The sequence below is a fragment of the Penicillium cataractarum genome, assembly GCF_028827025.1.
Source record: "Penicillium cataractarum strain IBT 29864 chromosome Unknown utg000009l, whole genome shotgun sequence".
Taxonomy (NCBI): Eukaryota; Fungi; Ascomycota; class Eurotiomycetes; order Eurotiales; family Aspergillaceae; genus Penicillium; species Penicillium cataractarum.
Genome location: NW_026622745.1, coordinates 719,479 through 740,130, shown reverse-complemented (window position 1 = coordinate 740,130; position 20,652 = coordinate 719,479). Strand labels below are relative to the sequence as shown.

General features: G+C 47.6%; 5 protein-coding genes across 5 annotated transcripts; 2 read left to right on the top strand and 3 right to left on the bottom strand.

The window, feature by feature from the left end:
* Positions 1–1,042: 1,042 nt before the first annotated feature.
* On the bottom strand, positions 1,043–2,524 carry N7496_010913 (NAD-dependent epimerase/dehydratase family protein; the record flags this gene model as incomplete). The annotated part of the gene is made up of 8 exons (XM_056703826.1): positions 1,043–1,202; positions 1,291–1,568; positions 1,626–1,729; positions 1,779–1,851; positions 1,917–2,024; positions 2,079–2,191; positions 2,248–2,429; positions 2,484–2,524. The coding sequence occupies 8 exons, from the start codon at positions 2,522–2,524 to the stop codon at positions 1,043–1,045; spliced, it is 1,059 nt and encodes a 352-aa protein (XP_056549786.1).
* A 2,029-nt stretch (positions 2,525–4,553) lies between these two features.
* N7496_010912 (uncharacterized protein) lies at positions 4,554–7,244 on the top strand (the record flags this gene model as incomplete). Its single annotated transcript, XM_056703825.1, has 1 exon — positions 4,554–7,244. The coding sequence occupies one exon, from the start codon at positions 4,554–4,556 to the stop codon at positions 7,242–7,244; it is 2,691 nt and encodes an 896-aa protein (XP_056549785.1).
* An 862-nt stretch (positions 7,245–8,106) lies between these two features.
* On the bottom strand, positions 8,107–11,123 carry N7496_010911 (leucine--tRNA ligase NAM2; the record flags this gene model as incomplete). The annotated part of the gene is made up of 2 exons (XM_056703824.1): positions 8,107–10,539; positions 10,614–11,123. The coding sequence occupies 2 exons, from the start codon at positions 11,121–11,123 to the stop codon at positions 8,107–8,109; spliced, it is 2,943 nt and encodes a 980-aa protein (XP_056549784.1).
* Positions 11,124–12,873: 1,750 nt separating this feature from the next.
* On the bottom strand, positions 12,874–13,952 carry N7496_010910 (NAD(P)/FAD-dependent oxidoreductase; the record flags this gene model as incomplete). The annotated part of the gene is made up of 2 exons (XM_056703823.1): positions 12,874–13,131; positions 13,203–13,952. 2 exons carry the CDS (start codon positions 13,950–13,952, stop codon positions 12,874–12,876), a joined length of 1,008 nt encoding a protein of 335 aa, XP_056549783.1.
* A 4,688-nt stretch (positions 13,953–18,640) lies between these two features.
* Positions 18,641–20,305, top strand: N7496_010909 (uncharacterized protein; the record flags this gene model as incomplete). The annotated part of the gene is made up of 1 exon (XM_056703822.1): positions 18,641–20,305. The coding sequence occupies one exon, from the start codon at positions 18,641–18,643 to the stop codon at positions 20,303–20,305; it is 1,665 nt and encodes a 554-aa protein (XP_056549782.1).
* Between the last annotated feature and the right edge of the window lie 347 nt (positions 20,306–20,652).

The window sequence follows — 20,652 nt, the reverse complement described above, 5'->3', positions numbered from 1 at the left end:
GTTCACTTTCTAGCTTTCCAATTTTGATGCAGTGAAGTAGTTCCCCCCTCGCTCAGGCAGAGGTCGTCCTCGTTGTTTTCCCAAAATTGAAATCAAACCTTTCGCATTTTTTACATCTTCTTCGGGTATCCATTGATTGTATTTCAATGGCCAGTCTTTCCATTCTACTAGAAGGTAGGTGGTATCGTGGAGACGTTTTTCTTGTTTAATTTCTTCAACCTCCCATTCAAACCTTGGTGGACAGGATATGCTCGTACACAGTCCCTATCACCGTGATTGCATACACTATGGCGGTATACAAAGCTCAGGATTGAATGTTGGCCGTGCCGTGCTGGATATCAGTGCCACCGAACTCTACTGCTGATCTACATTAAGGGAAGATTAGAGAATCCTAAGTTTAGAACTTCCGGATCGTGCTTTTTCGTAGCACTTTAGATCAAGAGGCCCCTTAAAATGTTGTCAACTTAAACTCGCCTTGGGACAGAGTTCTTAGCTTCTTCAGCATGTGAGTAAAGCAGCCCGCGACAAGTTCCATAGATCGATACTAACCTCCCATATTCATGATGATAGGGGCAGAGGCGACTTAGCGGCCCTTTTAAACCACGCTCATTATACAGTGTATTTATTCGCGCAACTCTATTACGGCTGTCACCACGCATGCCTACAATACAACAAATTTTTATCGGGACGGTCTGCGTGCAAGGCGCCTAGATGTACACTGCCCCATCCGGAAACGCCAATGACTGCTGGCTCCGGGTCATATAGCGCTACCTCCCTTCGGAAAGTCCGTTAGAGAATCCATACTCTGTTAGCGTCTTCTTATTGTGTGCGCGAGATATGACACTGGGAGGTCATGGAGGATGCAATCTTCACACAGCACTGCACGATACCTCATTTGTACATATCGGAATGGCTTATTAGTCCACCACGCCTTAGTTATGCTAAATCTACATCGCTTGTCAAGACCCTTTTTGTAATCATGCTCGTGTTCGTCGTAGTTCGAAGCAAGGTTCTATTGTACTGCTGGCTCTCCCTCCGAGCCTCACCCCCTTGCTTGTCTCAAAGAATCCAGAAGACTACTCTTGGGCACTCCCAACTCCAAAAAGTCATCAATCTCCTCATCAATACTCTGCAATAACCGCTCTCTATTCCATACTGGCTTCCAGCCAATTAAATCTTTATTCACGCAGACAACCTTCGGACTATAGTATCTCGCATCAGCCTTGCGCATACAATAATCGGTACTCGTAAATTGCAAGTGAAAAAAAGAAAGATGTTGGACAGTCATACCTCGAATCCCACATGCTATGAGCAAAATTAATCGGGACACCGAGCGCCTCTGCTGCGAAGGCATTGCTTGGCCATACTTTCGTGGTCGGTTCGTCTACCAGTCCTCGTGCGTGCATTGTTGCTGCTAAACAGTCGAGAATATCCCACCACCGGACGGAGTGGGAAACGGTGAAGTAGTACCCTGACATACCGGCAGGGAGGGCTCGCTTTTGGAGGATTGCTTCGGCCATTTGCGCGTAGAAGGTGGTTAGGTCGGAGATGTGGGTTAAGACGACTTCCTGCGGAGAGAATGAGCATGGTTGGCTAGGCGGTTAGAGATTTACGATAAAACCTACCCTGTCCTTTGCAAACTTATATACTTGTTTATTCTTAATTGCGGCTCTGACAAGGGCGGGGATTTGCGGGGATAGTCGGTTCCAGGTTCCGCCGCCTCTTCCATCTATATCATTGTTAGAAGGCTCTCCATAATGTGCGGGAAGTATACTTACGCAGTGTTGGGGGCATCACTATCAACCCCGTTAGACCGGCTGCTTGTGTTTGTTCGGCGACAAGAACGTCAACCTGGGATGTATTAGAAAGAGTCCTCGAGTCGATGTGGTGAGAATGATAGCGACTACCTGTCTAACAATGTACGAGTCCGTACACTGCTTCTCAAGAAAATAAACTGGGTCAATATCTCTTACTTCCCCGAATGGCCAACCAGTGTTGTCATCGAATGCTGATAACCCCGAAGTCTGTCCCATAGTCAATGATGGCCAATGAATCCAGAGTGGACGCGATGAACTTACATGGATGAAAAATGCTTTCTTTCCATTAGCCTCACGCCGTTTCTTCAGTGCCGTTATTAGGTTTTGCACCACCTCTGCGTCTATCGAGGTTGCAGTATGGATCACGATGCTAACTAGACCAAGGAGGGATCAGTAGGTTACACTACCAAAAAGTCATCTACTAACTTACCGTCATTGCGGATCATATACCCTGCCAAAGCATAGGGATTGCTAAGATCAATCTTGACAACGCTGACGTCTAACGTCGACAAACTCTCAGCTTGCTCGTCTGACCGGACTGCAGCGTGTATTCTAGCTGACTCAAGGAGCCCGCCCTTATGCCGAGCAAATTCAGCGACGATAGATCCTCCGCTATAAATGACCGGATTAGCATGGAAAGCATCGCCAAAAAGGGAAAAAGCATACATGTAACCACATGCCCCTGTGACAAAAATATTCGCACTCATGTTGATGTTTGGGTGGAGCAGGAGAAACGCCCAGTCGATGCACAGGCCAACGCGCCTATCAAGCGCCCAAGGGTCTTCTTGTATGGAGCAGCCTGATGCCCGATAAGGCGCCGATAGTAGATCAAGTCCACTTTCGGTCTAGTATGGTAGCCAAATCCCGACCGACAAAAGACTTTAGGAACGATTAATCTTGTTGGAGAAACTCTTGTGACGCGTTTGCTTGATTCTTGTGCGGTGACATCAGTCCGGTAGCGGGCGGGGTAAGTTCATTGGGGAAATTAGGGACACGGTTAACCTTAACTGGGTTTGGAGTTTGGGTGTCAAAGCGTACTACGTCACTGGTAGGTATAGTATGGGGCTATTTTATCTTCTTCCAAGAGGTATGTTCATGTGTTATTAAAATTTTAAAGTTGGTAATCGCTTTGAAGTCAACTGTAAAGACAGACAAGACTCATGTGGAGTAGATAAAATACTACAGAAAGCAAGGATCTATGACTAGTTAGGCTATGTCAGTATCTGGCTTGCGATGATCTCGTGAACCATCTTGCTGTTGCTTCTAATAAATGCACAGAGAGGGGAGAACGACAACATCTAGCCAATTGATCCGAAAAATTGGATTTGCTCAGTGTCCCTTCGGGTACATAGCTTAATGTCGGGGCATTGATGAAGATCAGGCTGCGTTCATACCCCACGGAGAGACCTAGATATTCTTTGTGACAAAGACTGACCTCACTAATGGCTGTGACACGGTATACACTTCACTCCACCGCTCAGACTAGACAAAGAGTTCGGTTTTCGAGATTTAGTCCCGCTCGGTAGGTTCCTGGAAACGAACATCAACTATCGATGTCTGAACAAAGGATACTCCCACGGAGATCTCCAGTACAATCCCCTCGTCAGCCCCATTAGACCTTTGTGGATGTTCCCCTTTCATTTCCTCTTAGGTAAATCAAACGTGGTTGCTTGCCTCTCCGGCTATTCTACTTCCTGTGTGCGCGACGCAAAGACATCAAGCTCGTCAAGGTCCAAATCACGCAATAGTCTGGACTCCATAGAAGGTTCTTGTAATAAGACTTTAGCAACAAAAATAGTCTTGAGAATATGCACAGCCCCCTCGTTCGACGGCTTTCAACACGGTAGGATTTGGGGCTTGTCTCTTCGTAAGCCACAAACTGCACCTTTCCCCGCCATCATCAACACCGACAAAGAATAATTTGCGCCGAGTCTAAAGGTCCCTTTGTCTGAGAAGCAGCTCCGAGGGAGAATCTAGGACAGGACCAAGAAATTTACCAAAGTCGTAGAAGCGAGAGGAGATTGTAGAAAAACAATTTTCTCATCTTTGTTACTCGTATCTTAGATCTTAACATAGAAGTAGGAGAATGCATCGAGTATATTATTACTTAGGGAGTGAAAATTGTCAGTGATTTGGTTACATATCACTAGTAGGTTAACCTTCCACAAGGTAAATTCTTCCTTTCTATAGCCTCATAGATTCGAACAGGCGCGGTTCAACCACATTCTCCCAGCCCACCTTCGAGTAACAAAGAACATGGGCTTATCAAACTCAGCCTCTGTGGTTTTGTCCACTAGTCCCAAAGCTTGAACGAAGGCTGTCCATAATCTTGAGATTTCCCCCAGGTTCCATAATCTATCAAAGAAAATCAGCTCGCGCCATCCTATGGATCCTCTTTTTCCACTTTTGATTGAACAGTTCGAATCATGTAACGATGGTTCTCTGAATGTCTGCGTGTTTATATCGCCGAAATTTTCGAACAAAGACTCTGGATTCCATGGGTCATGGGAAGGTTTCCCTCGGGGTCAGACCAGCAGCTCGACCCTTTTTGAGGACATTCAAGATAAATAAATCGCTTGCAGTTTCTCTCCCACTGTCAATTTTTTTACCCTTCCCAAGTCACCAAGAATTGCCAATATTGTCAATATATCTATCTCATTCTACTCCTACTGCAAATTACCTCATTTTCTCTACATTTGTTCTCAATCGTATCAATTCTCCCTCTCATTCAGAACGATGGATCAAGAAGTCCGAAAGTCAAGTGAGCAGGGGTTCGGAGATCCAAAATCGGTGCTCCAGTCTATGGTCGTGAGATGGCCGCCGGATAAGAAAGCTCGATTTTATGCGGATCCAGAATTTGAGGAGCTCATTATCGATGTTGGGTTGAAGTTCAATCGTGACTTGGGGACAATTTGGATGGACAGGGTAGCCCGCGTTCTACTAGCGATTCCCCCTGAAGATACACAGCGAGCTAAGGCACTGTTCTCCTGGATCTCATGCACCCTCCCTACTTTGATTTCCTCAAATTTAACCGCGCAAGCGAATGACACCTTGGAGGGCGCAATGAAAATCGCCCTAACCTCTGGTAACTTGGCGGTATGGCTTGCGATCGTTCCTAAAGGCCTGGACCTGGAGATTACAGTTCCGAGTTTCTTTCCCACGCTTCAGGAAGCCAAGGCACTTCGTGATAAATATGCAAAGGTGATATTCGAGAACTACGATAACCTCCGGAGGTTGATGCAAACCAGTGAGAAGGAGATTCAGAATCGATGGGCCCGTGCAGACGCCAAAGGCCGTGCGAAGATCTTGAGACAGGTATGGCCAGCTATCAGCGCCAAACACCTGTCGCATGTGCGAGACATCATGAAGCACAATAAACCCCCAGATGCGGCATGTCTATGGCCGCATATCAACGTGGAAGGCTTGTCACAATCCGACAATCTTCTTGGGTTCCTTGATTCACGAACTCGTCAACCACCTTGGATGTTCTTTTGGCTTGATAAAGAGTCCTGGGCTGTTGCGGCAGCCAACCGGTATGTCCAGGCATATTGGCTAAGTGAACACCTCATGGAGGTCACTGGAAAAGACACTGTCGATGACTACTGCAACATCACTACGGGGGAACAGATGTCCGATGCGAAGTTTAAAATATGGCCTCAGTTTGCTGCGCGTGCAGGCGATGGCTTGACGACGATGGTAGTACAAGCACACATCTATAGTTTCCTGTTCGATTGTTGTCTCGTTATTCTGGATGAAACCAAGGCGCAATTTCAGGCTTCACATAACCACCTTGATCCTGCATCTCCGCTGGGAAATTCGACTGTGCAGCTTAAACCAACCTCGACAGTCGATGCGTTGATCAAATTCCCATATCGAGTACCGAGGTTTGATCAACTCGATCTCGAAACCTTGATACAAAATGTGGCAGCGACTCGAGACTTTGCCCGAGCTCACTACCTATCATTGAGGCGTGATCCCGCATATTTTGCCCAAGCTCTGAAAGATCTGAGCGAGCACCGACTAGAGCATGTTCAAGTCAAAGCTTACGTTGTGGAAAACATGAACAGAAGACCGCCGTGGGACAAGCGAAAGGACCCCCACAGGGGCAAACACCCTATTCTGAGTGATGAAAAATCACATCCACTATTTTGGAACTATGTCTTGATTGAACTGGTTAAAGAGACCCTTTGGAAACTCATATTGTTCGACGACTTGCACGACCGGCTTGTCACAATCTACAACTCGTTCGATCCATCCAACCCCACGGCTTCCTTGATCAGTCCTGACAAGGAGCTACCGAAACACGTTTTCAAGGAACTTGGCCATCTTCTCTACAGGTTAACCTTGATCATTTGTCCAGCTACCGAGGCACTGGGAGACACGATAGCTGCGTCTCCGCTGCTACGGGAGCAGTTTTGGATCTATCCGAAGCCACCCTCCCAGACAAAATACCTTATCGAGAGACGAAAACCTTTGACCATCGTGGACAAGCCGTCCGATGTTTCCTGGTTAATTGACACGCTCGTGAATACAGGCCCGAACCGAAAAGTTCCGTTTGTTTTGATGATCAGCTTGCTACATCACGCTATGGAGAATTCGCAGGCCTCTCTGACTAATTACATTTACGGCTTGGTGGCCGACATTGGACTTCTGTCAGAGATCTTGAACACATTGGAACTCCTTCATCCTTGGTCATTGGCCGTTCAGCATGATTTTTCACAAAACCATTCTTCACGAGACGATTTGTCACAAGACTTCCGCGATTTCCAAGGTGTGATTTACCGCATATCCTCTTACCTTTCTCTAACGAGTTCCGCGACGGGCATGTTCGATTTGGCGAGTCATCTATGCGACACATCACCGGACGATATCTATCCTACCGAAGGGAAGCACAAGGTAGAAGTCGCAGCTCTACGAAAGAAATCCGAGAATGCTCTTGCCCAATTCTGGAAGAAAGTCGATGGGCAACTCAGACCTATCCTCGTTGAGTATCCAATTGTGGAGGACGCCCACGAGATTGAACAACAAGAACAATTGGCCGAATCTGCAAAAGTGAAGAATCAACGACCCAAGAAGAAGAAAAGTAAGAAAGGAAAGGAGATAGTCGAGCCGGGAATGGAAGAGGACGAGGAAGATCAAGAAGAAGAGCAGCAGCAGGAGATGATCCAGGAGTATGAGCAACAGGACGAGCCAGCATTAGAGGAAGATGAGAATGACGTCCAGCAAACAAGCGACGAGAGATATAAAAAGATGTGGGAGGAAGAATGGGATAAAGCGTGGGGGGAGAACAGGAGCAAGAGGAGGAGCCAGAGAAAGCAGAGACATCCAAAAAAGGACACAAGCGACAACGAGACGCCGAAATTGAAGCACCAAACAAGGCTATCAAGATCGGAGACAAGAAAGTCAAGGTCAAGACAAGAGGGATAGCAGATCCCGCACGAGCCGCATCAAGTACGCCACAGCCAACGCAAACGCCGGAGCCAGAGCCAGAGCCGATTGTGTTCTATGTGAAAAAGAAAAACGATATGAAAGTGTGGCGAGCAATGTTCGCTCATGATCGGGAAGGTGGCGGCCCCCCTGGCAAATTCTCTTTCACAAGTTTTATCCAAGCCATGAGAAACATTGGTTTCAAGGACAGAGATGTAGGGGGTTCGGTGGTCAGTTTTACGCCGCCAGATGTTCTGGCATTTGCAGGAAACATACTCTTCCACAGAACACACCCAGAAAAGAGTGTTTCTTTGATTAAAGCCAGAATGATGGGCTATCATTTTAGATCTCATTATAAATATCGGGTGGATTATGATTCGTTCAAAGAGGTCTAAGCCGGGAAGAAATTGGTTTGTGAGAAATATCTGTTTGACATTTTATAAATTGTTGATGTTTTTTTTTGGATCATGTTTATATCTTGTTCAGTTTTGCCTTTTAATTTGAACTGCTCTTTCAAAATAGCACTTTTCTGAGTCTTAATGGAGCTGGTGAAGTTAGGCGTCGTAGCATTGGATTCCAGGCAGCGGGCAGGATTTGTTTTATATTGGGGCTCCTGCTAACAGTCTTAAGTTGGAGCCTAAGGACCACATCCCCAACAATTCCTAGCACCCATTAAAGTGTCAGATCAGTATCTCCATGAGAAAGAGATGAATTTTAATATCTAATGTACAGTTCTAGTTTAACATAAAAATACAAGTTTCAGAATGGAGAGAGCTGACCACACATACAACCAGGAAAATGCAAATGCAACGCAGCGCAATGCAACGCAATACAATGCACCTCGAAGCAAACCAAACCCAACCTAAAACACAACATTCACCAATTTCCCACCCTTAACAACAATAACCCTCCTCCTCTTCTCCCAATCATTCTTCTCCCGAAGCCACAACTTGCCTTCAGCGGTTTCCAAAACACGACTGATAATCCAGTCCTGCTCTTCCTGCGACGGACCTTTACCCTTGGAAGAAGTAGCCGACGAGTCCATGCGCGGGATAGTCACGGCGCAGCGCAGTTTTCCATTAATCTGGACTGCGACGGTTTGGCCGCCGCGCGCTGAGAGGGCTTCTGCTTGGTCTGGGGTGAGGAGGGGTGTAGGCCATGGGGCGGAGAGGATTGAAGGAACAGGGGTTTGGGGGTTGGTGTTCTTTAGGAGGGGTTCGTGGAGAATTTCCCAGGATTCGGATGAAAGGGCTGGGGCGATTGGGGAGAGGAGACGGAGGAGTGAGGAGATAGATAGGTAGAGGGCTAGAGGGGAGGAGGGGGGAGCCGATGATAGGGCGTTGGTTAGTTTGATTAGGTCTGAGATGACGGTGTTTAGACCGTAGGGGTTTGACTCGATGCATGATGTCACGGATGAGATGATGTTGTGTGTTGCTAGAACAGCATCGGCATCGGAGTCGCTCAGGTCTTGGAGTGAGGGTGGGAGGGAGACGATATGGCCGGTAGAGGTTTCCAGATCAGCCGCGTTGATAGTAAAGGATGCGCTAGCTAGAGTCTGTTGCGCGTCGTGGACGAGCTTCCATAGTCGACCGAACCAGCGCTCCACACCGACAATCTTGGTCTCATCCCATTCTAGTACTTCGCTGACGGGCGCGGAGAAAAGAATATGGGCGCGAGTGGCGTCGGCGCCATACTTGGTTGCGCAAACGGTGGGATCAACGCCATTGTATTTGCTCTTGGACATTTTCTCGAAGGATACATTGGGCGTGATCGTGGTGCCCTTGATCAGGGGCTTGTCAGGGCTAGACAAGTCGACTTCGGATGGGAGCAAGAATCGACCAGTTGAAGGCTCCGTGAATGTTTTGCCGTGGACCATGCCCTGTGAAAGAAGAGTCTTGAAGGGCTCGGCTGGGGCATCATCGGAGTGGGAAATGGCTGGGAACAGGTCTGACTGGGCAAGGAACTTGTAGATAAATCGAGCATAAAGCAGATGCAAGATAGCATGCTCCACGCCACCGATGTACACATCCACAGGCCGGACGACGGAAGAGGAGAATGGAGCGTCTTTGTTTGCAGGATCCAAGAATCGCAGATAGTACCAAGACGAATCCACAAAGGTATCCATAGTATCGGTGTCACGCTTTGCAGCACCGCCACAGCTAGGGCAACTCGTGTGAAGCCATTCCTTCGACGATTCAAGTGGGTTACCCTTCTTCCCCTTCAGCCAATCTCCTTCAATCTTGGGCAGTTTAACGGGCAGGTCTTTCGCCGGTACTGGAACAGGGCCACAATCACCACAGTGGATGATCGGAATAGGAGCTCCCCAGTATCTCTGCCGGCTGATCAACCAGTCGCGAAGGCGCCAGGTCTCGACAAACTTGGCCTGCCCGACCTTTTCCAGGTCTGCCACAATTTGCTTTGCGGCCTCCTTGGAGTGAAGACCTTGGTACTTTCCGCATCGCGAGGTTAAAAGCCCATCCTGAGTGAAGGCTTTGGCCCCTTTGGCTAGTACGATGCTGTCGCTCGTTGCGTTTTCGGAAGACTCTGGTTCGATGACGATGGGAATGTACTCGGGGTTGACATTTTCTTTGAAAAAGGCCATATCTCTGTTGTCGTGGCCAGGAACGGCCATCACAGCCCCCTCTCCGTAGTCACTCAAGACATACGGCGCCACGAAAATTGGAAGCTTCCTCTGGACGTGGGGACTTTCTGTGTCGATCATGCGCAAAGGATGGGACGCAAACACATCGTTCAAGCGATAACCAGCCTTTGAATCCGCCGGCAGCGAGGAAGCTTCGTCCAAGAATTTTCGAAGCGCTGCGTCCTTCTCGCCAGCCTTTGCGACGATTGGATGGTCCAACGACAGGGCGAGGTATTCAACGCCATACAGAGTATCCGGGCGCGTCGTAAACACGTCCACCTTGACTTCCTGACCATCTCCGCCAGTCGTGACGGGGAACGTGACGTTTGCTCCATGTGATTTCCCAAGCCAATTCCGCTGCATAGACAGAACGCGTTCGGGCCAGCCTCCAGACAGCGAGTCGAGATCTTTCAATAGAGCTTCTTTGAACTGGGTGATACGGAAGAACCACTGCTTCAGATTCAACTTTTCAACTTTCGCGCCTGATCGCCATGAGAAGCCATTCGCGTCCACTTGTTCGTTTGCCAGCACAGTCTTGTCAACGGGGTCGTAGTTGACCAATGCTTCGGCCTGGTATGCCAATCCCTTTTCGTATAGCATCAAGAAGATGCGCTGCGTTTGCTCGTAGAATTCAGGTGCGCAAGTCGCCAACTCCTAGAAGAACCAGCCCAGTCAGTTAGGAGCACGTGTACCAACATCACAACACGGAGCAACCGGATTCCACTCACTCTATCCCAGTCAAACGAAGCAGAGATACACTGCAACTGCTCCTTCATCTTCGCGATATTCTGCTCCGTCCAAACCGCCGGGTCGACGCCTCGCTCGATCGCCGCATTCTCCGCTGGCAGCCCGAACGCATCCCAGCCCATGGGATGCAAGACATCATGTCCGCACATCTTGTAGTAGCGTGAAATCACATCGGAGATCGTGTATACTCGAAGATGGCCCATATGCAGTGTGCCAGACGGGTATGGGAACATGGACAGGACGTAGGATTTGGGCTTGGGTTGCGAGCTCGTTTCCGCGGCCGGTCGCGATGACGCGCCCGCGGACTGCCATTTCGCTTGCCATTTCTTGTCTAAGGCTGGAAGGTCGAGATTTTGGGAAAGAGATGCGGTCGCTGCTCGACGGAGGGAGGTAGAGTAGGGATTGGATGCTCGGAGGCTTGGAAACGTGAGCGCGCATGGCCGAGCTTGCGCGAACGAAGGCTTCAATCGGAGTCGGAGGAGTGCCGGCATGATGAGCTCTGGTTCATCGTGGCTCCAGTCAGGGGGGTACTCTTTGACGGTGAGCAAAAAATTGCCGTGCCAACCAAAAGATAGCGCGAGTGCACCGCAGGACCTTTCAAAGTTTCAAGCAGCTTCCGGAGTGATAATTAGCCTAATACCAATCTAAATTCTGCCTTATTGCTTGAGTATTTTATCTAGTAACCAGCACCAATTCAAATCACATGACCCTTCTGCTCCACTAATTGGCCATTTCGTCTGAACTCCTAACCAGTATGCTTGGTTTTCATCCGAAACTTGAAATCAAGCAGTAAGGCAGAATTTAGGGTACGATGGGGAAATATGATAGGTGCTATAATAAGCCTTATCTAACAAAAAAAAAGATACTGGAGCGTAATTGAACGTTGTCAACGTCCGACGCGGGGCTCGAACCCGCAACCTTGGGATTTCTAATTCTTTCGAATTTAAACTGTTGGAAATGGGTTAGAATGGATTCGTAAGGAGCCAATCAGATGATACTTACAGTCACACGCTCTACCAATTGAGCTAGCCGGACAGGCTGTTGAAGGCAGCTTAAAGAATAGAGTTCACATGTACTATGGCGTTGTGAAGCTTCGGGATGCGTGGTTTACCTATGATGGTGTCGAGGTGAAGGTCGAGGTCGAGATCGAGCTAAATGCTGGTTTACCTCGTTTTTGTAATGCCAGGTTCTTGTCATTCTGCGCATTCTGCAGCTTTTAATGTGTCGAGATCCGACCGAAATAACAGAGATATATATTGCACATACTGGTAGCAGAAATCACCACACAACTCCTAATTATAGTTCAGAGTTACCCAACCAGAAGAAGTACCGTGCTCTTCATTGATTTAGCATACAAAGGAAAATCTGTTACTATAATAGACTGCCCGACCGTACTATATCTAAGCATTCGCCATAATTTCTGGGCGACAATAAGTCCCCTTATACCCTTGATCTTTGATACGATTCCACTATCATATATACGCCTATTTATACTACTATCATTTTCAACTAAGGCTACCTGAATAACTGGATCTGAGAAACAAGAGGTTCGAAGACTCCAGGAGGGGAGGATTACAGTAGTCGAATTACTAGTGGATCCTGCGGGTGCACCAATATTAGAAATCACCATAGATCTGGATTGCAATTGCTAAATATGCGCTCAACCTATTCTTACCTACTCTCACCCGGGTCCCCAGGCCGCTCATCCATGTCGTCCGCACTAAAGTAGTAAACCCAAGTGACTTCAATAACTCCTCTCAGCGATGAGAGCCTTACAGAAGATGGTAAGAGAGATACGCTGGTGGTTGCAGGAAGATTATACGAAAATGGTATGGTATGATTTGATCTATAGAGGAAAGTAGTCAGAAAAGAATGGCAGTATTCAAGTCTGAACTGCTAGTTATAGGATAAGCATGATAATTATACCCGAAATGACAAATGACATAGAAATGAATGGGATAGAAAGACAATAACTACTACACTATGTGAAGTATGTACTGATTGTGAAGGACCAAAGCCGAATCGATTCAAAATTGATTCGGCCACATCCAAAGTTTGGAGAACAGGAAGAGTGGAAATTTGACAAGAATACTGGTTAAATAGCAGGCAGGGTAGTGGTAGGACCGGAGTGTGTGTGGGGAAAGGTTGTTTAGCAAAGCCATATATAGTGAGACGCGGGCCTAACACATCACAGACTTCGTGAAGTTAGGAACACATGGACGACGTTCCCAAATCATACTCCTACAGTTCCTGATCGAGACGAACGTCCGGCAATGGTTGAGCCTGTAGCTGAACTACCACACCTACGGCGGTTACGCATCCCATAGCCACCGCCTGGGAGACGGCCTTTATCGGGGTAGCACAATCACCCGCCGCAAAGACTCCAGACACACTGGTCTCATTGAAGGGCGGCGTGGTCTGGATGTCACCTCCTTCGGTCATGGTCAACGCGAGTTGCTTGGCAAACGGTGCGATTACCTCTGTTTGGGGGTTGTAGACCTGCAGTGCGTGGATAATGTCTTGTTAGCAGGAAATATCTTTGCCTGATTACTCCTGGATAAAATCCTTACCAAGAAGCCTTCTGTTTTCGACTTGTCAGTCTCGCCAAAATGAATTATGACGGTCTTGGCGATACCACCCTTTTCGAATCGCGTGATGGATCTTGCATCGAATTTCAGCCATGAGGTGGCGTCGGAGGATGCCCCTGCGGCTTGTTGGATCTCTTTCGCTAGCACCTCATCACCGTTGGTGTACACAGTGACAGATTCAGAGAGTCGGCGGGCCATCCGAGCCAAATGCAGGGCGCGCGGAGGGCTCGCGATGGGTCCCATAGCGAGGACACCGGCGGTCTCCTGGCCTCGGTCTTCGTAGCCATCGCAGAAGAGACAGTGGTAGATGCCATTCGTCCAGCAGGTCGAGTATCCCTCAATTTCCAGCGGAATATCCCGAACACCGGTCGCCAGAACGACCTTGCGGCCATACCAGCGTTGGCCTTGGGTGTCCTGCGCTTCGAACAGTTGTTGGCCCTTGATCTGCTTGATCGTCTCGATAATACTGTTCTCGAACTGAACCGTCGAGTATCGGTTGGTCAAGTCGGCGCGGCCTGCGGCTAGCAGCTCCCTGGGGTTTCTGTGGTCCCATCCAAGGACATTGTGCATGTGTTGCGCCTTCGCATTGCGATACACGCCAGAGTCGAAGACGACGGCCGTGTGCAGTTGACGAGCCAGCCCCGTCGCAGCCGAAAGACCAGCCGGGCCCGCGCCAATGATAAGCACGTCGAAAAGGAGAGTTCCGTTGGACAGCAGCTTGTTGGTCGACATTGTGAGAGTTCAACGTGCGTTGTCTGTGGTAGCTAGTGCAGGGAAGCAAGTTTATGAAAAGGGCCGCCTGGAGGGAGAAAATAATAATAAAAAGAAACCAAAGTAGATCTATGGAAGCCAAATAGAGATACACTATGAAAAGAGACTCTTTTGGTTCAGAACTGGTCTATTTATGCCCTCTAGAGCAGCCCGGGGACTTTCTTTTAGCAGCCGAAAAAAGTCTCCGCGGCATGGGCCCAATCGCCAGACAAGAAATACATAAGACTTTAGGTAGGTGGGGCTACATTCGAAGGATTCGAATGAAATTACATATGAGGCTATGGATGAGCTGATCTGAAGCCTCGCTTGAAGCATAGAGAGACGAGATCTGCACAAGTGTAGCATTTTGCACGTGGCTATAGGGGGCCGGTATGCCTTCCGCAAATGCTCAAGAGCGGCAACTTCAAGAAATGCAGTTGCATTATTATTTAAATTTGGCCTGCTATACTGGGTGTATTGACTGTTTTTGTAAAAGCGAAAGAGTAAGAAGGCGCTGGACTTGCCGGCCCTGTAAAGTGTTTGTAATCAGGACATTATGAGAACACCGGAGGGCTATGCGAATATTTTCTCTGCTAGTTCTTCCTTTCGATATCATAATTACATGTACTAAGTATCCCGATACTCCGTTAGCATTATGGGTGCTAGGGAAGGAATTAATTCGCTTGCTGTCTCTGAAGTCCACGCCCTCAAAAAGTGCTGCCAGAGAACTAACTATCCACGAAGAAGCACCACTACAACTGACTCCTAGGTCAATATTCGTACATAAGCACTAAGGCCGATGAATTCGACGACACGATGAGATTTTTTTCTGGTCCACAACACTCTGACTGCGTTGGCCTTCTTCACGGCCGAGATCAACCATGTCATGCGGATAGTGCTCCACATCGCGCCTATGAAATCGACGCTAGCGGTAGGTTGCCGACCCTAAGGTTTAGCTCTGCTGAGAGCCTATTTGCCCTTAACTGACAATTTATGTTGACATAAATAATGACTAATCTTGTGGATTTAACTAACTAGAGTATCTCCTTTCTCCGGAATGCTACCGCTGTTACAACTTCTGACACGCTTCGTATTTTCGAATATAGCCGTGGCGTATTCAATGACCTCATGGGCCCACAATACCTTTCAATAAATTTAAAGTGAACAGAACTGGCCAACGCACTACTCTGGTTCCTATAGCTGCTGCCCCTTCCCGGCTATTATCCACGTAAACAATGATCATGTACAGCACAAGTCCCCCGAGTTCAAGCAGACCCATGATTTATTAGCTCCCACCAGAGACCAAAGATTTAGTTGCAGCAAAAGGTGGTAGCCTGATCTCCTTTGTAATATTATAATGTCTAACACTTGACTGAGACATTGGGCAAAGTCCTGGAATAATAAAGAATGACGCGACAAGCGAAGCAGGATCGAAGGCGCATGAAATCGAATTCAGCTCGAAAACGAAATTACCCGAGGAATTCCTAACGATTCATAATGATCCTGACAGATGTGGGTCCAAATGACAATGATTCCTGTCAAAATTCTGTCCTCTCTGTAACCCCATTACTTCCCAAACCCTGGTTAATCAAACATTACAGCTTATTCCCAGTCAAGCCATTCTTCGCAACCCAAGCTAGATTGATTATATGATCGACAATTTCTTTTATCCAAGAATAGCGGAACAAATATTCTATCAATATACTAGTCAATTTGTTCCGACATGCCCTATAATTGTATTCCCTTTGGCCATAGCGGCAGCATAGACGCGGAAGACAAAAGCTATTACTATTCATGTCGATACTGAGCGTTGCTTCCGCTAGGTTCTGTACCCTTAATCAACAGAGGAAATTTGCATTCGAAGCTAGAAAGCTCTTGACAGAAATTGCTTTTTGCATAGGGGAGAAGTCACTTAAGCTTGTTCAGGCATAGCTTGTCGTGTCGTTCTGGTACAAGGCACCAGAGACTTACGCACGGACGAATCAAAATCAGCTTGCCTCTGTGGCTTTGTCTATAGCTATAGATCTTAGCTTTGCCCGAATTGAAGAATCAAAGACTCCTGATAGGACTCATGGCGTGTGGAATCGATCGGAGGCCCGACGAGCCTGGTTGGGCTGTTTTCTTTTATGTTCGAGGTATGTCAATACGCCTCAACTGATTCACTTTCTTACGGACTCTACACCTAACAGAAAACTGATCTTGCCTTGATAATGAGACGTCCAAAACCCGTAACTTGAACTCCACAGCTCGGCGAGTACATTGACAATTCGAAGCAGTCCAAGTTATTTAATACCGACACCCTCCTTTCTGAACGTCTACCCACGGAGAAGTTTTGTCGTGTTGTGGATAACCAACTAAACTGTCTTGAGCGATCCCAGCAGACCGGTACCTTAATGGGGACCTAAATCAACGAGCAGTATCGAAATTCTAAATTAAACGTTTCCACAACAATAGGCGCAGTATATAGTTACATGATAGAGCATGAGTATTCTTGTGTGACAAACATTAGTGCTATAGAATTCAATTCAATGAGTTAGCAAGCACATACGACCATAGGGTGTGGAGAACAGGGCTTCCCGTCCGCTCAGCCGTACTTAAGCCACACGCCGGCCAGTTAGTAGTATGGTGGGTGACCACATGCGAATCTTGGCTGTTGTATGTTTTTTCCTTTTTATTTTTGCTTTATCCGAGAGAACCCTAGCTAACGACTACCAACTACTTTTTATAGCTCGACCTTAATTCCAAAGTCATAGGTTCTGCGCCTTGAAAAGCGCGGTTAAAGTACATATATTGTACCCAAGCAGGAGAATCCGCTATCTGGATAATGGACATGAGAAAATTCCATCATTACTACCAACATTTTAGTGACGAATACGGAAGAGGACTTGGTCTTAAGTTCCCACTGGGAATTAATCTCGAAAAAGCTATGCCTTGTTCGAAAGAAAGTCTTCTAGAACAAGATACCAAGGACCAACTAGTCTACACTAAGGATAGCGCCGGAATAACAGAAATGTTGCGAGTACATTCACTTACTCAGATTTGTAACAGGGCGCCCATTTGGTAATGTGTGCCTTCATATCCTATCTTCTTAAACTACAATATGGAAAGCGTGAACATATTCCCTAGAATGTAACTCGTTTTCTTTCCGCACGGATGACTAATATGTCAGTCAACCAACCAACTACTTAACTAACTAGTCAACTATGTAACCAGGGCTTTTGGTATGCATAATAACATCGGCAAAACATTCCGCGAATAGGAATTGAGCGACTTGGTGTCTAATTAGGGCTTCCTCTGCATGTATACATAAACCTAAACATATCTCGAGAAACGCCAAACTATGAGACTTCGTGTTTATACAGTCCTGGGCGTGCTATGTTCCGCTGCCATGGTATGAATGGTGACGATAGGTCTACCAAAAATGCTAGCAGTGCATCCGAACAGAATCATCTATGAAATTGTCCTTGCAAATCTAAAGAGACCCGTAGCTTGTGTCACGCTAAACAACCAATAGACCATGACTGGCTTACGCCCGATACGATCGGCTGCTCGCCCCCAGGGTACTGTGGCAACCCCCAAAGTACCTTTCTTTACGGCCTCCTTATAAGAGACATACCGCCCGCTAATAATACATAGTTTGTGAGTGGTACAGACGTTAGTTGCTAGCATAATATTAGCGCGATACTTTAGGGGGTCACAGACTTTTACGGTACCACTGTATCATAACAATACCCTGCGTAAGAGAGAACAGCCCCGACCTCTTTCAAATATATATTAAGAATGAGAGACATAAAGAGCAGATTATGAAGAGATGGTAAGTTTTATTCGATTATATACGTCAGTATACTTAGTTTCCTTTTCCTTCCGCAGCCTTCATCAAGCGAGGAGTGTAAGGCTTAGTTTAGTCCACCAATGTCACGGAGGATTCATTTACCAAAAGATCTTGGAGGCGAATTGTCCTATAGCATATCGTAGTATAAAACATACTCACGGTCAAGCGTGCCCGACTGTTGCATAAGACTCTCAAATGTTTCCTCTGGGGGGTTTAGTTGTTATCATACAGCCCAGCTTAATTCAGCTTCACCGAGCTCCAACTTAGCAAGAAAAACATTAGGTTACGTTAATTTTGTGATTACGTAACTATTTCTGCTTGCAGGTTGGGCAGAATCAGCTTTCGAGGGATTCCGTCCTCCAGTAAAGAGCTGAAAAGGCCACACCCTTCCTTACTATTATGTATTACTTTTTCGAGGCTATAATTCATACGCCTAATCACTTCGTCATTTGTCAACAGAATATTTTCGGGCCAATAGTTCTGACTGCTGATTGCCCGCTTCGTTCAATCCTCCCTATGTCTCTGTTCCTAGTTCACATCTTTTAGAATGTCACCATGCCACAAATGCATTCCGTCGATGCCATGCAATCCTCAATGGAATGTGTTACTTTTCAACTTAAGCTCTAACGAGGATTGCTGTCCCTGTCACTTAATGAACATTGTGTGCTAGGCATGGTCCAGCGGTGATTCACATTCCGTGGGATAACTAAGGTTGCAGCTAGGCTTGGTAGCCGCACTGTGTTTATATATAGGTTGGAATACCTACGAAAGCACGAACTTCCAATGGCAAGATCACATTCAATTACAATTGGATCTGCAAGTCCAAATATCAGCAGAAATGTCGGCCAATACAGTAGCCTCGATACTTTTACCACGCACTCGGGCTACGCGCCACAAAAAAAACGTCTTTCTCGCCCTCGTCAGTTCGACATTCTGTAGCAGTGTGTATGCGAACCCACAACACTACCGCACTTCCTGGCCGGCCGCGGTTCAGGACCGTTGGGCAATGTTACGGGATGAACGTGTGTCACAGGGTCACCCATTGATCACCACCATGCCAGACGGTAACGGCGGCGTGCAATGCGGAACGCCTGACGAGGGTCAGCCGATGTGGTTCACTCAGGGTGGTTGCAGCCTTGCAAGCCAAGACCTCACCTATGTCGACATGAGCGGTAATACCACTGTTATTCGCACGGCTGCAAAGGGGGATCTCATCAAATTGACTTGCGACGACGTTTATTGCCCGATACCAGCTCGACTCGACTGTTATGAACAGCCGGGTATCTGCTCATCCGATGAATGGTGCATGATCGACATCCACGAGAGATGGGGTCCGTGGGCCATGGACCGTGATGGATCTACTCCTCAATGGGAATACTGCTACGGTGCCGCAGATTTCGTCGCGAACTCAACTGATGAGGCGTTGATCGCCAGCTACAATGCTGACTGTATTGCCAGCACCATTGGCGATTACGGCATCAAACTTGGACCCAAAACGGAAGCCTGGAAACCTATAAGAGGCAGATGCGTCGCATTCCGAAAAGCAGAGCAGAGCTGCATTGGCAACCCTCTCGAGTTTGGTCCTTTTGAAGACGAATTTGGTCTGAACTATGCCCGGGAACAGAATGGTTGGCCATTCCCTCGCCCGCTCGTTTGCGGTCCGGGACTTACCTGCACGGGTGCTGACTTTGAAGTCCGGCCATCGACTTGTGTTATCCAACGCCCTCCTAATACGTGCTTTGATGGTCCATGGTGGGACTCCACCGAGTGTCCGAGAACAGAATCAGATGCACCAAAAGGCGGCTTGACCATGAATCAGGTGGTGGAAGCTCTTCGTCGGGCTATCCTGTTGTACCCGGGCGAGATTGCCTCTCCTGGGGAGTGTGCCTATTGGAATCGCACTAGTAACGTCGGCGTGAGTGTACTCGCTACACAGCATCGGATCTACAACATTGCCGCTGCCCTGTGGCCCACCCAACTCTTCGATGAAATACCCAGTTTCGATGAAGTTATGCGACTGATTCCGGATCCCAATCTTTTCGGAAGCCCCTCAGATTGCGTCGCTCAAGCTGACGTTCCTGGCTCGGACATAAACCAAGCTCTCGCTAGTGCGGCCACGCTTTCCTCGCAGCCTAACCAAGTCTGGTCGCTCGTTCACTTCCTGATTCACAACCAAGTAGCTCCTCTGAGTCCTAAACGTGTTGCTGCCTCACGATCACTCGCCGCTCATCTTTCGGAAAGCTTTTGGTGTGACGACTGTCGGGGATTCTTCTCAGTTGGCGTTATTGAGGTATACGGGCTCCCACCTCTAAGCACAAATCCTGAAGATCATGCTCACTGGTGGTGGTACGGTCACAATGTCGCTTCAGAGCACGTTGCCTCAACCCGTGGTGGCCACCCATGGATCCATGAATTGGGGGAGCGGGACGTAGCTTCGTTTCAAAACCCCTTTTTCATGACCTGGAAAGATGCAGTGGACATGTGGACATATAACAATCATTAAACCAATTACTATCCGGGCGATGTTCATCATTAGGTCTCAATTGATTACTGATGCAACAGATAAAACTGTGCTGGCATGGACGTACGAGACATGGTGTTCACCATGGGTGGATGCGTTCAATCCTGAGGATGGATGGAGCGTTGCCTTGCCCAGTCGCCGCTCCTAGTTATAATGCAGATTATTCTCCACTGATTAACATATCACGAATAAGCTCGGGCTTCAAAGCAGCTAGGTTAGGCGTTATCCTAGATTAACCACGTATGATTGATCGACCTAATACTGAAAGTAATTACTTTTGTCTGAAATCCATCCCATACTAAGACCGCCGTTTCATCGAGATAAGAGAC